The sequence below is a fragment of the Garra rufa genome, chromosome 15, assembly GCF_049309525.1.
Source record: "Garra rufa chromosome 15, GarRuf1.0, whole genome shotgun sequence".
Taxonomy (NCBI): Eukaryota; Metazoa; Chordata; class Actinopteri; order Cypriniformes; family Cyprinidae; genus Garra; species Garra rufa.
This window is the reverse complement of record NC_133375.1, coordinates 968,750-986,276: the sequence shown is the minus strand read 5'-3', so window position 1 is coordinate 986,276 and position 17,527 is coordinate 968,750. Positions and strand designations below refer to the sequence as shown.

Genomic DNA, 17,527 nt, shown 5'->3' with positions numbered 1-17,527 from the left:
ATTTGTATTTATGACCAGTGACTTGCAGAAGCATATACTAAAATTTCCTGATTTAAAGGGAATGTAAACAGTTAAAAGATAATAAAAATAATTCAAGTTAATGGTTGAATAAGTAACTGGACAAACATTCCACTAGTGATTTTTAAGTTATGGTTCTTTGCTTTTGAAAATTGTTAATCTAGACACACAGAAATCATTTTGCCTGGTCTGAGCGATTTACTGTAACATTCCTCTCATATTTATTTAAGGTGGCTAGTGCTAACATCCCTTTTACAATCCAGCCGTTTGGTGGGAAAGAGTCTCCTAATTAGCGAGGCCTGTCATGTACGCGAGATGAATGTCTTTAAGGACCAGTCTTGGGCTTTAACTACCCTGATTGTTTGTGTTTGGAGACATTCAGCTTTATTCACAATGCTGGAATGGTCAGTGGCTAAATGCTCCATGTTCCCATTCCAGAGTGGGAACACCACAGACTCTATTCTCCTTGAATTCAAATCCACTATAAGGCCGGACTGAAAGAAGCGATAAAGAGCACTTTTGTAACTAATGAATGCGTAGCAGAAGCTGCTCTGTTTTATTGGCCCGTATAAGTTTGAATGCTTCATAAGACAAACAGTTATTGCAGAGCGCGACACGGTTTGTTGTAAAAGCTCCGCTTTTCTCTTGGGAGGGATTGCATATTTTTGACCTGTGCTGACGTCAGAAATGACACTCTCGTTTTAACTACAGCTTACTTACTCTCAGGCTGAGCGACCAGATGCTGACATGGTTTATTACACTGCACATGTTCAAAGTCACAAGGAGATTTCATGAGGTTCAAAGCTAATTAGCGTTCACATAAAAAAAAAAATCAGACTGTGTTGTCCTGCGAATGTGCATTTTATCAATTGGGATTATTTGTCTTTGTTAATATTGTCTGCACTGATAAAAATGACTTTGTGGTGAAGTACATAATACAGAAAAACAAATGTAATTTCTACCTTAATTTAGTTCAGGCAAGAATTTAAAAAGTGTAAATTCAATATTAGTACTCAATTTAAGCTTATAGAATTTAAAATTGTAACTTTTAGGTATACTTTACTTGGAATTGTTTATTTTTACAAAGATTGTTTAAGTAAATATCAAAGTCATGATCCTGTTGTTCCCATCATGCACTTGTGCATGAATAATGAATAAGGGTTCATTTTTTTGCTGTTTTAAAGATGTATTCACACTGTTTTATGGTTGCTTTTGTTGTTAGGTTAAGTAACTTGCTGTTTTGTAACATCTAGAGTTCTTTTTCTACTTAAAATGACCCATTCATACTTAAAAACTACTCATTGATTGTTACCATCATTGTGTATCATGTGCCAAGTATTGAGGTCTCTGTGTTCATTGGGTTAGTAACTACATTCAGTCGACACAACCTTAAAAACAATGAGTTGTCTACTTGCTTACGTACATGTTTGTAAGTAATCCAGAAGCTTTAATGTCATTTTTTCAGTGCTATGATGTTTGAGTAAAGCGAACCGTGGCTGAGTGAATGGTACTTGAGGAATGCAGAGTAAACTTAAAATAATTAAGTAGAAATTACTCATCAAACTCTAACTGTACAAGTTAAATTTACTTATTTTCTTTGCTAATTTTACTTAACTTGGTTAACTAAGTAGATTTTACTTAATTCCATACTTTTGAGGTAAAATGTAAGTAAATTTACTTATTGTTTTTTTCAGTGTGGAAAGAGTTTTAAATGGCTACTTTTGTCTTTTTCTCTGTCTAGGTGGAGGAGGAAAACGGAAAGGACGAAGTAAAAAATGGAGGGAGATCCTTCGTTTCCCTCATATCAGTCAGTGCACGGAGTTGAGCAAAACCATCGGTAATGTATCAACACTTAGTGTGTTTTGTTTATATACTTCCTGTCATTTTCATGCTCCTTGTCAGCTGTGGTGTTTCTCTGGCCAAGTGTGATGTCACTTTGCTGTTCACCATTGTTTAGCTGTCTCTGGGTTTTATATTGCTTACAGTGAGGTGAGGTGAGGTGAGATGAGAATCGGTGTGTCCCAAATTACATTAAGTTGCCTGGATGCCATACTTGTCCCAGTGGGTTTGCAAAGTATGCGTTCTTGCATGCTGTTTGGTCTAATATTGAGCACAATCCCTTGAGCAACAGAAGAGGAGTTATCCAGGACTGTTATCCAATTGTTTTATTTTTTGAAAAATAACCATTTCAAGACTAAAGTCACCCCAGCAACAGTTTTCTAACTTTTAAATTGGTAAAACACACCAGTTCATTCATAAGTTTCTGAAAGAAGTCTCTTATGCTCACCAAGCATTAATTTAATCCAATACACGACAAAAAAGTGATATTATGAAATGTATTTACAATACTAGGGCTCTATAAAATCTGTTTAAATTTTTCCGTTTTAATATTTCTAGGCTCTGTTTTAATGGGTAAATTAAAAATACTAATCAAAAAGCATTTTTAATTAATTGAAATCATAATAAATTTAACAAATTTATTAATTTAAATGTTTTAAGGCCCTACAAAATATATTTTTTCCCCTCAAATTTAGTTGTATACAAAATTCTGTTTTCCATAAATTTTCAGAATTTTATTTTAATGGTTTCATTACATTTTATTAAATCAAAAACATCTTTAGTTAAAGAGCAAATCATATGGTATTTTAAAGTGTCCTAGGCCTAGTTTCACAGACAGGGCTTAGACTAAACCAGGATTAGGCCATAGTTCAATTAGGACATTTAAGTATTTTTTTTTTTTTTTTAAAACGTGCATAGAAAAAAACATTACTGGTGTGCATCTTGAGACAAAACAAAGGCACTGATATATTTAAAAAACAATCAGTGCTATTTTATTTCAGTTGAAACAGCTCAGACTTACATTTTAGTCTAGGACTAGGCTTAAGCCTTATCTGTGAAACTGGGGATTAATATGTCCCCTAAACCTCAGAACACGTTGTAATTTTCTCAGAATATACATTTAATGTTAGAGTCATTGGTGGGGATTTTGCTAATGTCTTACTGAGTGACGTATATCAGCAACAGGCAAAAGATTCAAAAATATGACGACCCGTTAAGCTGATTCAGAATACTGGTTTCATTAAAGAAAACTAAACCTTGTGTCTGCGCCATTTATTCACACAGAGAGACAGAACATGCAGGTTTCATATTTAAATAGCATTTTTGTGGCTTAATATTCACAGACACTAGTCCATATCGTGTTTTGATTTAAGTTTACTGACCTTCTTTTGATATGGCGAATTCCGTGACATTCCATGTTCTGCCTGAAATTCCATTTATATGACCGTTTTCACATTTCCGTCTGCGTTTTCCACATCTCACAAAAATAGGACTCTACAATACTAAAGTAGAAAACAATTATTTGAATATATTTTAAAATGTAATTTGACAATGACAATGATTTCACTAAACTCAAATGGTCTCCACACTCCAAGTACCTTTGGGATGTGGTTGAACGAGAAATTGTCATCATGAATGATCAGCCCATAATTCTGCAGCAACTGCATGATGCTGTCATGTCAATATGGACCAAAATCTCTAAGGGTGTGTTCACACTTGTCATGTTTGGTTTGATTAAAATGAACTCTGGTGCGATTGCTCTGTTAATGCGGTTCATTTGAGTAAGTGTGAACGCTGCCATCCGAACCCTGGTGCGCACCAAACAAGTGGACCGAGTTGCTAAAAAGATGGGTTCCGGTCTGCTTCCAAATGAACTCTGGTGTGGTTCAAATGCAATATGAAGGCAACATGACTCTATGCGGCATGATTCCACGCAGGGAACAAGCGGTGTATCCAAAACAAAATGAGCAGAGGGCAAACGTGGAGTAATGAAGAGGTAAAGTGCCTTTTATAAGCTCTTCGTGAGTTTGCAGGTGGTGAAAATAAAATCATATACACACAAAAATGAACGCATTTAGTCTAGCAGACACCACTTTAAGTCGAACGCACCTTTTCCTTTTGTTTGCCATGTTCGGTAAGTTCCGTCACGAAATATACATTGTTCAAACATTCAGGTTGTGAAAGTATCACTAAGCCTTTAGATTTGGTATCGATAGGTTCGCTGTCAAAAATGCCAGCGTGAACGCTATGCAGGACTAAATTGATCATTTTCCTTTTTGGTCTGGATCAAATGAACCAAACAAACCAAACCGAAGTGTGAACACACTTTAAGAAATGTTTTTAGCATCTTTCCATGCCACAAAAAATTAAAGGGGGTCCTATTATGCTTTTTCACTTTTTGAATTTTAGCCAGTGTGTGGTGCGTATATTTGGGTGTAAAAAACATCTACAAAGTTACAAATCTCTTAGCTTTTAAATAATCCCTTTTCAAGAACTACAACGAACGGCTCATTTGGACTACAGCGTTGGTTTTCTGGATGCTATGATGTCACCACGTGGTCCATTACAATATTATTCAAAAAAAATCCCGCCTACGGAAATTTGAATCGTTGGCGGGTGGGGAGGGACGAGGTGAAGGATTAGACTAAATTTAGCAACGTAGCATGGACCACTGCTTCTGGGATGCTTCTGCGAGCTGCAGGGCAGCTGGTATAAATGCAAGCATTGACTAAAGTGTCAGCGAACTGCTCCGGTAGTCGTGCTAGAGCCACGCTGTTGACGTGTGCAGTGTGTGGTAAGAGATTTATTCATCATACAGTGTATATAGCTTCACTAGACTTATGCTGGAGCTGGTTTCGGGCATGTTAAAAAGTTAAATAAATTAGCACAATAATGATAATAAAATGGCGATCTCGCAGGCTGACGATAGGACCAACACTACTGTAGCGTAACATTTACTCACCCTCCATGCATCCTAGGTGTATATGACTTCCTTCTTTCAGACAAATGCAATCAGAGTTATATTAAAAATGATCCTGGCACTCCCCAGCTTTAGAACGACATAGACTGGTATTTCTCTCCTTCAGTCAACAAACAAACAAGTGCAAACAAGTGCAATGAAGTGCAATAAAGTGCATCAATCCATAAAAAAAAGTGCTTCACATGGCTCCAGGGTGGTCAATGAAAGCCCCCTGTAGCGAACACGTGTTTTTGTAAGAAAAATATCCATATTTAAAATGTAAGAATCACTTTACTGTACACTTGCTGCTTTGGGAAGGGGTGTGGCAGGACTGAAACCCCGTCTAAGCTGTTTGCCAATCGCAATACAGTGGGACTGCTAACCAATCACAACACATTTCATTTTTCAGAATGCAAGCCTTCGTCAAACCCAGAACTTATTGAGCCATTTGGTCCAGCCTGGGGAGAAAGCTATTGTAATAATGTAAATTATGTGAAAAATAATGTGCTTTTCGAACCACCAAGCATGAGAGCATGTTCTAGTGCAGCGGTTCCCAATTCCAGTCCTCGCGACCCACCGCTCTGCACATTTTGTGTGTTTCACGCATCGCTTCCGACGTTTGTTCTATTCCAACGTTACTGCCCTTCGAAGTGGACATCACAGGATATTCCGCCATTATTCATTAGTTCGAAGCGAGCGTATGTGTTCCATTTGAAGGTCATTAAAGCGTGCGAGACGTAAATTTAAAATGCATTCATTTACAGATGCGCTTATGTCACACTTCTCTAGTAAGTTTCATCTGTGTGAAGACGCTACATGCGGTTGACGTAGTGCAAATACGTGAATGAATGTTTCGAAGTATAGTAAACAGATTTCCCCCGCTTAGGGAGCAGGGAGCAATGAACACTTTGCAGGGACCATGTCAATCGGATCGCAGTTCCTGCACGGACCTCACTTCTAATGAGCTGGTTATCTGAATCAGGTGTGTTAACTAAGAGAGACATGCAAAATATGCAGAGCGGTGGGGCGCGAGGACTGGAATTGAGAACCGCTGTTCTAGTGCACCCTCAAAACAGAATAAAGACTATATTGGCCTAATAAAGTATCATTGTATCACCACAGTACTTTGTTGTTGTTGGTTTTTTTTTTTTTAAATAATGTTTCCTTCTGTTTTGTCTCTCAGATCGGGACTACTTCAGCTTGTGTGACAAGCAGCCCATCGGGAGACTTCTGTTCCGCCTCTACTGTGAGACCCGACCGGAGCTGCAGAGATGTATCGAACTCCTGGACGCCATGGTACGTCTGCGCACACATGCACACGTCTCCAGCACTCAGCGCATCTGCTTTATGTTCTAATGAAAACAGAATTTATTTAGGATTGTCCAAACACTAATAGCTGGCTCTTTCAAGCAATTAATCTTCTTTCAAAACCTCTTGCCTGCTCAGAATCTCTCAGGTTTCTCGTAACCCTCCATCACTGTTCCACTGGCCTGGACGACATGTCTCCCACATGACTAGCTTGGGCTATCATGGAGTAAAGCCCAAAATATCAGGACCGGCATGTGGTCAGTGAATGAGGCCATTGTCTGGTCTCTCCAACACCCCTATAGACCCCAAACAGTCTGAACCCCGGGAACCTGAACCCATGACAGGAAGTCGCCATCATAAAACATTGGGGCGGCATATTTGTGTTTTTAGGGCTTGGAAAAGGTGTTCATCTTGTTTATGGTGTCTTGGAACGTTCTCCTTCTCATTTTAACAAAAAACCTTTGTGCGGTGTAGTTGTATAAGTGAATAGGGAAGCTTTATTGATGCGTTTCAGAGACGAACGTAAATGTCATCTAAAAGTCAAATGAAATCAAAACACAAATGTTCTCAACATAAAAGCATTGTAATCGTGCCTGGGTTACAATATTACAGCTGATGAAATGCAGAAGATTTTTAGATAATGGAGGGAAAATGCTACAATGGTCATGTGTGGGGTAGTTTTGTTGGGATTTTATTAGGCGTTATTTGGGGGAGAATAGCTGTCATTAGAAGTGCATAGGACCACTTATTTCTATTTAAATTAATCAAAATAATCATAATTAATCATAGTTTTAAAAATATTTCTGTAATAGAATATTATACACTATCATTCTTTCTTAAAAGTCTTTTATGCTCACCAAGGCAGCATTTATATGATCCAAGTATAGTAAACTTTTGAAAAAAATATTAAAAATGTAAAATAATGTTTCTATTTCAATATTTTTTTTTTTAAATATAATTTATTTTTGTGATGCAAAGCTGAATTTTCAGCATCATTACATTTGGCTTCAGTGTCACATGATCCTTCAGAAATTATTCTAATATGCTGATTTTATGCTCAAGAAACATTTCTGTTCTCCATTTGAAAACAGCTATTTTTGTGTGTGTAAACCATGATACATTTTTTTCAGATGAATAGAATAGAAAGATGAATAGTTCAAAAGAACAGCATTTGTTTGAAATCTAAATCACTTGTAACATTAAACAACAAAACGGTCACTTTTTATCAATTTAATGCATCCTTGCTGAATAAAAGTGTTAATTTCCTTAAACAAAAAACTTACTGCCCTGAAATGTTTAAACAGTGTAAATTTATATTTCATAATAGTATTTGTTTTACATCCTTTTATGATTATTTTTGTACAAAAATCATTGTATGCAAACAGTAGAGGTCAACCAATAATCGGCCTGGCCGATCATCGGCACCGATATTAAGCTTTTTTATGGTTATCGGTATCATTTTTGTACAAAAATCATTGCATGCAAATAGTAGGGTTCAAATGATTTATCGGTGCCAATATTAAGCATTTTTATGATTATCTGTATCATTTTCATACAAAAATCATTGTATGCAAACAGTAGGGGTCCGATTATTGGCCTGGCTTCTCATTGGTGCAATGTTAAGCATTTTTATAGTTATTGGTATTACTTTTATACAAAAATCAATGTATGCAAACAGTAGGAGATGACCGATTATCAGCCTGGCCGATCATCGGCGCCGATATTGAGCATTTTTATTGCTATCGGTGTAATTTTTATACAAAAATCATTGTATGCAATGAGTAGGGGTCGACCGATTATCGGCACCAATATTAAGCATTTACAGTATATGATTATCGGTATATGGTCATTGTCAAAAACGATTTGCCGGAAAAAAATTTTTTGTCAGAGCCCTAGTAATTCTTGATTTTGACATTAATTTTCTTCTTTTTTTACTAGACATATATATCAGTTTAAAATATTGGTTAGTGGTCTACTTGACCTTTAATAATCGGTATTGGCATCGGCCCTGAAAAACACATATCAGTCGACCCCTAGCAAGCAGGATTATTTCCATTACTACATTACAGTGAGATCTTGTTAAATTATAAAAAAGAGCAACAAACAAACTAAATTTTGCAATTTCTTTTGATTTTTAGGGTGAAATATGGCCCTAGTGTACTCTTGACAGGCTTTGTGAGATTCACCCAATTAAACTGTATTCTCAAGAAGAAGAAGAAACAACCCTGTTTGCTACGGGGTCGACTGATTATGTGTTTTTCAGGGCTGATGCTGATACCAATTATTACAAATCAAGTAGAACGATAACCGATATTTAGACCGATATATGTGTCTGGTGTAAAAATGAAAAGAAATTTAAATTTTACATTAAATCCTTTTAAATTATTTTATCTCCAAATAATTTTTGAAAATGACCGATACGGATAACCATAAAAAAAGCTTAATATCAGCGCCGATAATCAGCCAGGCCGATAATCGATCGTCCCCTACTGTTTGCATACAATGAGCAACAAATAAACACGGTTTCACAATTTCTTTTGATTTTTAGGGTGAAATATGGCCCTAGTGTTGACAGGCTTTGTGAGATTCACCCAATTAAACTGTGTTCTCAAGAAGAAGAAACAACCCTGTTTGCTACTGATTATGTTTTCAGGGCTGATGCTGATACCAATTATTACAGATCAAGTAGATCAGTAACCGATATTTTTAACCGATATATATGTGGTGTAAAATTGAAAATTAATGTACATTTTTCTTTTAATGCTTTAAAATTATTTTATCTCCAAATTGTTTTTTTAAATGACCAATACCAGTAACCATAAAAAAGCTTCAAATCAGCGCTGATACTTGTCCAGGCCGATTTTTAGGGTGAAATATGGCCTTAGCATACTCTTGACAGGCTTTGTGAGACTCACCCAGTTAAACTGTTCTCAAGAGCAAGAAGAAGAAAAAGTTGCTTCTTTATGACCTAACATACGTCAAAATCAGTTTAGTATTGGGCTATGAATAACAAATTGAATGTGTAACCACAAAGATGTATTGAACTGAAAATGCTTGACTGTGTTGTGATGCATGTATGCATATGTTCTGCAGGCAGTGAGTGTGTTTGTGCGAGCCACCATAAGGAAAGAGCCCGGGGGATTTTTTGAGGCCTGCTCTGACGTCAGAAAGTAGCGGGATCTCAATTGTTGTGGCGAGTTAGACAGCACTGTCTGTGTCTGCTCTGTGTGAGATCTCTGTGTGTGTGAAACAAGGAAAGAAGCACGAGAAATTCATGCGAGAAACCTCTTCACACGTTATTCGGCTTTACGTGTACACAAAAGACAAATGAAATGTGCACGCCACTGACCTTTTTGGTCCGGGTTTTATTTTTCCATCTCGGTGGAGGCGGAATAGTACGATGTTATCGCACACATCAGATTGGCCCAGTTCCCCTGTGTCAGAGGCAGCCCGCCATTTGTTTTGGCCTGGTGGCTCTACTGTACCATTCAGAGCCACTGACGTAGGTCTGTTCTCAAACCACTATTATGATTGGATCTCTTTCTGCGTGTGTGTGTGCGTGTGTGTATGTATGTGTATGTGTGTTTGTATTTTCTGCTTTTTTCCATGAGGTGACCTTTAACATGCAGGCATAGCAAATTCCCCTGCAAATTCCATCATTTCCCATTCAAAAGATGGCCAAGAGAGCAGGATTTAGGCCCTGTCTGCTTTCTCAATGTCACTAATCTACAGTTGTAATGTGAGCAGAAAAAGATGTATTCTTGGCTCAGTACAGGTTAGTTCAGTTGACAATATTTGGCATGTACCGAGAAAAAAAATCACTGTTACAGTAACAATGGAAGTACATGGAGCAAGGGGATAAATATTACAATACACATTGTTTCACAAGTATAGCCACAAGACCTAAACATTATACATATATGTGCGTAGACATATTTATGTGCAAACCCTGTGTGTGAATGTTTTCTTGCAGAAGTATTCATTTCTGAATAACCGATTTATATCCAGCTACTAATTTTTTGTGTCAGCAGTAAATGTATAATTAGACATACAATTATATATTTAAGACATTTTCGGTTTTTAAAACAAATATCGCAGACAGTGTGTTTTTCACAGTACTGTTATTATTATTAATATTATTAACAAAAATTACACTAGTGTTCAAGAGTTTGTAATCAATTTTAAAAGACTTATGTTGTCAAAATAAGTTTTTTATGCTCACAAAGTCACAAAGACTGAGTTTATTTGATGAAGAATACAGTAAAAGCAGTCAAATTGTGAAATATTTTTGCCATTAAAATAGCCATTTTTTATTTGAATATATTTTAAAATGTAATTTATTCCTGTGATGCAAATCTGAATTTTCAGCATCATTACTCCAGTCTTCAGTGTCACATGATCTTTCAGAAATCATTCTGATATACTGATTTTCTGCTTAAGAAACATTTTTTAATACTATCCACGTTGAAAACAGTTATATTGATAGAAAGCAACATTATAAATGTTTTTACTCTCACTTTTGATGAATTGAATGCATCCTTGCTAAATAAAAGTGGGCGTTTGTGTTTTAAGTCTTGCTGTTTCAGCTGGTTAAGAAGGGCACACACAACTTTACTTGAAGATCTTGTTACTTATTAACTGTGAACACATACTCCCTCATTTAAAACAGTCCAGATTCGTCAACCTATGAGGGTAAGAACAAATTAACACCGGTGAGTACACTCAGTACACCCAGTCACTTTTGCAAGATATTTGCAAGAAAGGGATGTGACGTAACTAACCGTAAAGCACTGTTTACATGTAAATTCCTTCCACGGGACTTATTAGAGTAACTAACAAGCAGAGTTTCATCAACCAGGAGAAGTAGTCCCACCTCAAAACAGACGATTCAGAATGTTTCTTTAGACCGTTTACCCAAAAATAAAAGATTCTGTCATTACTCACCCTCATGTCGGCCGAAACTTGTAAGACCTTCGTTCATCTTCAGAACACAAATTAAAATATTTTTTACGAAATAAGAAAACTATTCCTTTAAATGGAACCCTGTGTATTAAGATTTGTATCATTATACTACTGAAATATGTAGAACCCATGAAAGATTTGCGTCATTTAAAAAAATCAACATTTAAAAAAAAATTTGGACTATGGGGGTGTGCCATTATTTTAATGGTTGCCCTCGGTAAGCTACTGGCACTATCTGTTGCTATTTTTACTGCAACGCAAGTCCCCTTTTCAAGTAAAAACATTGATCAACACACACATAGAGCATGTCGAATATGATAAACAGGGCTGAAAAATTCTTGCTCTACAAGTGAGAACCATTCAGGTTTGTTCTTTTTCGCATCACAAAAGCACATTTGAGCTTCCCCAATGAGTAATTGATGACAAAATATAACTTTCTAGGAGAACTACCTCTTTAACGTAGGCACTAGCTGCAATTATTTCCATAGAACCAGCTTGTTACCATTATTTCAATGACGTGAAAAGCTTGTACTTCGTAAGTTACTGTTGCTATTTTTACCGCAATGCAACTCAGAAAATAAAATACTGATAGATGACCACAGCTACTAAAAGAGCTTACAGGTGGCGATGGATATAAGCATAGGCTGAAAACCAAATGCTGTACCATCAATGTTTCCTCTACAAGGAGTCTAAACGCCCAGGTTATCGAATGAAATCCACACTGAGAAACTCCTTCAGTGTCTGTGGTGTCATGATAAGCGTTGCATGTTTACATCCGGTCAGGATGGCATCTAGCGTTTCTTGTCTCTGCCATTTGTAAGCTCTTTCAGTGGCTGTGGTCTACTTAAAGCCTAAAAGGTATCAGGGCTAAAGTGGAGAGAACAAAGACACAGGTCTTTAGGTGGTTTTATTCATTCACAGGCATCTTCCCATTCTTCCCTCCTCTTCTTAATGCTAGGAAAGCAGTGAAGACTTACATCGCTTCTCTTGTTGCCCTTTGACTAAAAATTACAACCAAAATCCGCACAATGTGGCATCGTATCAGTATTTTATTTATTTTATTTTATTGTATTGTTGTAAAATACTCTCTGGCTGTCTCGGTTTCGTTAGTGTCGAGGTTTGCGAGTATCGGAGCAAAGTCTGGTGCATATTAGTCTCACATGACTAGTTTGTTTGGCTAAAATGTAGAGTGTGGTCCACATTACAGGTTATTCTGCGGATAAAAAACACTGTCTGACTGACTTATGAAGTGACTAACATTTTGGCATCTTATCAGTATTTTATTTAATTTTCAGACTTGTGTTGTGGAAAAAATAGCAGATTGGACCAGTAACTCACCAAATGCAACCATTTGACGTTACCATTTGTTACCCTTATTTCAATGACGGGAAAAGCTTGTACTCCGTAAGTTACTGTTGCTATTTTTACCGCAATGCAACTCAGAAAATAAAATAATGATAGATGACCACAGCTACTAAAATAGCTTACAGGTGGCGATGGATATAGGCATAGGCTGAAAACCAAATGCCGTACCATTGATTTTTCCTCTACAAGGAGTCTAAACGCCCAGGATATCGAGTGAAATCCACATTGAGAAACTCCTTCAGTGGCTGCGGTTTCACGACCAGAGTCGTCATGATCATGTCCCTGCCGTTTGTTAGCTCTTTCAGTAGCTGTGGCCGACTAAATGCCTCAAAGGCATCAGGGCTAAAGTAGAGAGAACAAAGACGGAGGTCTTTAGGAAGTTTTATTTGTCCACAGGCATCTTCCCATTCTTTCCTCCTCTTCTTATTGCTAGGAAAGCAGTGAAGATTTACATTGCTTCTCTTGTTGCCCTTCGACTGAAAATTACAACCAAAAGCCACGTAATGTGGCATCGTATCAGTATTTTATCTTCCAAATTGTGTTGCAGTAAAAATAGCAACAGGTAGCACCAGTAGCTCACCGAGTGCAACCATTTTATGTCATTGAAATAATGGCGCCCCCTTATAGTCCAAAATATGTATAAAACAATGTGGATTTTTTAAAATACCTTTAAATATCTTTAATAATTTTTTCTCTACATATTTCATTAAGAGACATCATTTATGTTATATTAAGCCATGGAAGTCCCTTTAAACCCTTTTCAAATAAAAACATTGATCAACACATACATGGATAATGTTGAATATAGTAAACAACGCTGAAACATGCCTCCTTGACAAGCGAGAACCACTCACGTTTGTTCTCTCGCATCACACAAGCATGTTTAAGCTTCCCCAATGAGTAGTTGATGACAAAATCTACATTTCCAGGAGAACTACCCCTTAAAACGTAGGCACTAGTTGCAATTATTTTCATAGAACCAGCTTATGACCATTATTTTCCATGATGTGAAATGGTTGCACTTGTTGAGAAACTGGCACTACATGTTGCTATTTTTACCGCAGCACAACTATGAAAATAAAATACTAATACGATGCCACATTGTGTGGCTTTTGGTTGTAATTTGAAGTTGAAGGGCAACAAGAGAAGCAATGTAAGTCTTCACTGCTTTCCTAGCGACAAGAAGAGGGGAAAAGAATGAGAAGATGCCTGTGGACGAATAAAACCAACTCCAAATCCACATTGTTTTATGCATACTTTGCACTATGGGGGAGCCATTATTTTAAAGGGGTCATCGGATGCAAAACTTTTTAATCTTTTTTTTCTCTACAAGGAGTCTAAACGCCCAGGATATCAAGTGAAATCCACATTGAGAAACTCCTTCAGTGTCTGCAGCCTAATGACAAGCATTGGCATGTTTACATCCTGCCAGGATGGCATTCAGCGTTTCTTGTCTCTGCTGTTTGTTAGCTCTTTCAGTAGCTGCGGTCGACTAAAAGTCTCAAAGGCATCAGGGCTGAAGTGGAGAGAACAAAGACGCAGATCTTTAGGAAGTTTTATTCATCCACAGGCATCTTCCCATTCTTTTCTCCTCTTCTTATCGCTAGGAAAGCAGTGAAGACTTGCATCGCTTCTCTTGTTGCCCTTCAACTGAAAATTACTACCAAAAGCTGTACATTGTGGCGTCTTATCAGTATTTTATTTCATTTTCAGAGTTGTGTTGTGGTAAAAAAAATAACAACAGGTTGCACCAGTAGCTCACCGAGTGCAACCATTTGACGTCATTGAAATAAAAAAATGTGGATTTTTTTTAAATAATGTAAATCTTTAATCGGTTTTCTACAACGTATTTCAGTTAGATACATAATTTATGTTATATTAAGCCATGGAAGTCCCTTTATCCCCTTTTCAGTTAAAAACATTGATCAACACACACATAGAGCATGTCGAATATGATAAACAAGGCTAAAAAATGCTTGCTCTACAAGCGAGAACCACTCAAGTTTGTTTTTTCGTGTCACACAAGCACATTTGAGCTTCCCCAATGAGTAATTGATGACAAAATATAACATTCTAGGGAAACTACCTCTTTAATGTAGGCACTAGCTGCAATTATTTCTATAGAACCAGCTTGTTACCATTATTTCAATGACGTGAAATGCTTGTACTTCGTAAGTTACTGTTGCTATTTGTACCGCAATGCAACTCAGAAAATAAAATACTGATAGATGACCACAGCTACTAAAAGAGCTTACAGGTGGCGATGGATATGAGCATAGGCTGAAAACCAAATGCCGTACCATCGATTTTTTTCTCTACAAGGAGTCTAGACGCCCAGGATATCAAGTGAAATCCACACTGAGAAACTCCTTCAGTGGCTGTGACGTCATGACAAGCGTTGCATGTTTATATCCGGCCAGGATGGCATCTAGCGTGTCTTGTCTCTGCCATTTGTAAGGTCTTTCAGTGGCTGTGGTCTACTAAAAGCCTAAAAGGTATCAGGGCTAAAGTGGAGAGAACAAAGACGCAGGTCTTTAGGACGTTTTATTCATCCACAAGCATCTTCCCATTCTTTTCTAGGAAAGCAGTAAAGACTTATATCACTTCTCTTGTTGCCCTTTGACTGAAAGTAACAACCAAAAGCCGCACAATGTGGCATCTTTTCAGTATTTTATTTCATTTTCAGGGTTGTGTTGTGGTAACAATAGCAGGTTGCACCAGTAGCTCACCGAGTGCAACCATTTGACGTCATCGAAATAAAACAATGTGGATTTTTTTAATAATGTAAATCTTTAATTGGTTTTCTACTACTTATTTCAATTAGAAACATAATTTATGCTATATTAAGCCATGAAAGTCCCTTTATCCCCTTTTCAGTTAAAAACATTGATCAACACACACATAGAGCATGTCAAATATGATAAACAGGGCTAAAAAATGCTTGCTCTACAAGCGAGAACCACTCAAGTTTGTTCTCTCGCGTCACACAAGCACTTTTGAGCTTCCCCAATGAGTAATTGATGACAAAATATAACTTTCTAGAGAAACTACCTCTTTAATGTAGGCACTAGATGCAATTATTTCCATAGAACCAGCTTCTATTGAACTGTGAACATTCCTTGTAACATTCTTTTCTTCCCTCATTACTCACGGCACTATTTTAAATCTTCCATTGGAGGAGTTGCCAAATGTGTTAAGGGGAATGGAAATCATACTGATGTATGTGTTGAGACACAGTATCCGCGCACACACACACACACACAGTCCCCCACTATGTAATGACGTTCAATGTATTTAGTGACGCTGCTGGGCCGTGCTGTGGCGCTCCAGGACCTTATGGAATCCTGCCGTGTTGACTGGCTGGTTACCAAGCAACCTGAAGTCACACACATGACGGGCTTCATGAAGCATGTGTGTGTGCGCCGCCGTGAAGCATATGTGTGCCGCATGTGCGGACACATGATTTGTCCGGAAACCTATTTGCGGGTACATATGCTTTGGTGTGGGCGCGCGGCCTTGTGTGTATGTGTGTTTACATCATTCGGGACGCATCCGAGTGGGGGCAGGTGGTCATGGAGAGTCTTGCGTAATGGGATCCACAGAGCACGAGGGCCGGAGAGGGTGTTGATGAGGGTGTCATCAAGCATTACCCCCCTAACACACACACATTTACTGCCCTTAGGGAAAGGACGTGCCAGACTGTGGAGCTCATTCATTGTGTAATCACTCACAGACTCAATTACATGATGCCTCTGCCTCATTCAGCATATAGAAATGGATACCGACTGAAATGGTGAAGTCAGTGGATGTAGTTTCTGCTTTCCCGTGTTGAACAAGTGATTTGAGTTCACTTAATACTCTCCGGCGGTCTCGGTTTCGTTAGTGTCGAGGTTTGCGAGTATCGGAGCAAAGTCTGGTGCATAATAGTGCATATAAGTCTGACTGACTTATGAAATGACTAACCATAGTTGTTTTCATCACTCACAGACTCAATTACAGACTTTTTTTTTTTTTTTTTTTGGAAAATTAAACAATGGCACACAGGTTTTTTTTTTTATTGCCTCCCCCCTAAAAGTTGACATTGTTGCACCCTTCGTAAGCATTTTTGGACAGTAAGATTTTTAATGCTTTAAAAGGAGTCTCTTCTGCTCACCAAGCCTGTGTTTATTTGATCCAAAATACTGCAAAAGTAGTAAAATTTTATTAAAATAACTGTTTTCTCTTTGAATATGTTTTAAAATGTAATTTTTTTTCTGTGTCTTCAGTGTCACATGATTCTTCATAAATCATTCTAATATGCTGATTTGATGTTCAAGAAACATTTTTATTATTATTATCAAAATTTAAAACAGTTTAGTACATTTTTTCAGGATTCTTCAATGAATAGATAGATCCAAAGATCAGCATTTATCTAAAATAAAAGATTTTTTAACATTATAGACTATAACATTCAAAGCTTGGAGTAGGTATGCATTTTTTAATTTCTTTATTTATCAAGGATGCTTCAAATTGATCAAAAGTGATGATAAAGACATTTATAATCTGACAAAAGCTTTCTATTTCAGATAAATGCTGTTCTTCTGAACTTTCTATTCATTAAAGAACCTAAAAAAATCTACTCTAAGCTGTATATATATATATATATATATATATATATATATATATATATATATATATATATATATATATATATATATAAAATACGTTTTTTTTAACAGGCAATCGGCATATTAGAATATATTCTGAAGGATTGTGTGACTGGAGTAATGATGCTAAAAATTCTGCTTTGAAATCACAGGAATAGATAAAATTTTACAATATTTAAATAGTTAAAATATTACTGTTTTTGCTGTACTGTGGATCTAAGAAATTCAGGCTTGGTGAGCAGAAGAGACTTAAAAAAATAGTATAAATCTTACTCTCCAAAAACTTTTGACTGCTAGTAAATGTTACTTAATTAAAATTAATTAAAATTAATTTAAAACAAACTAATAAAGGGGCGGGGGGTTAAAATCAAAAGAAAACCTAAAAATATACACATCAGCATTTTGATGTGTATATTTTCAGGTTTTGTTT

The 17,527-nt window shown here is 36.8% G+C and overlaps 1 protein-coding gene across 1 annotated transcript in view; it reads left to right on the top strand.

Moving 5' to 3' along the window:
- The first annotated feature begins 1,536 nt into the window (after positions 1-1,536).
- grk5l (G protein-coupled receptor kinase 5 like) overlaps positions 1,537-17,527 on the top strand; it is a 27,102-nt gene continuing 11,111 nt past the window's right edge. The window contains exons 1-4 of the mRNA XM_073819098.1: positions 1,537-1,543; positions 1,760-1,855; positions 6,000-6,112; positions 9,218-9,286. Coding sequence (XP_073675199.1) covers positions 1,537-1,543; positions 1,760-1,855; positions 6,000-6,112; positions 9,218-9,286 — 285 coding nt within the window. The remainder of the gene's footprint in view (positions 1,544-1,759; positions 1,856-5,999; positions 6,113-9,217; positions 9,287-17,527) is intronic.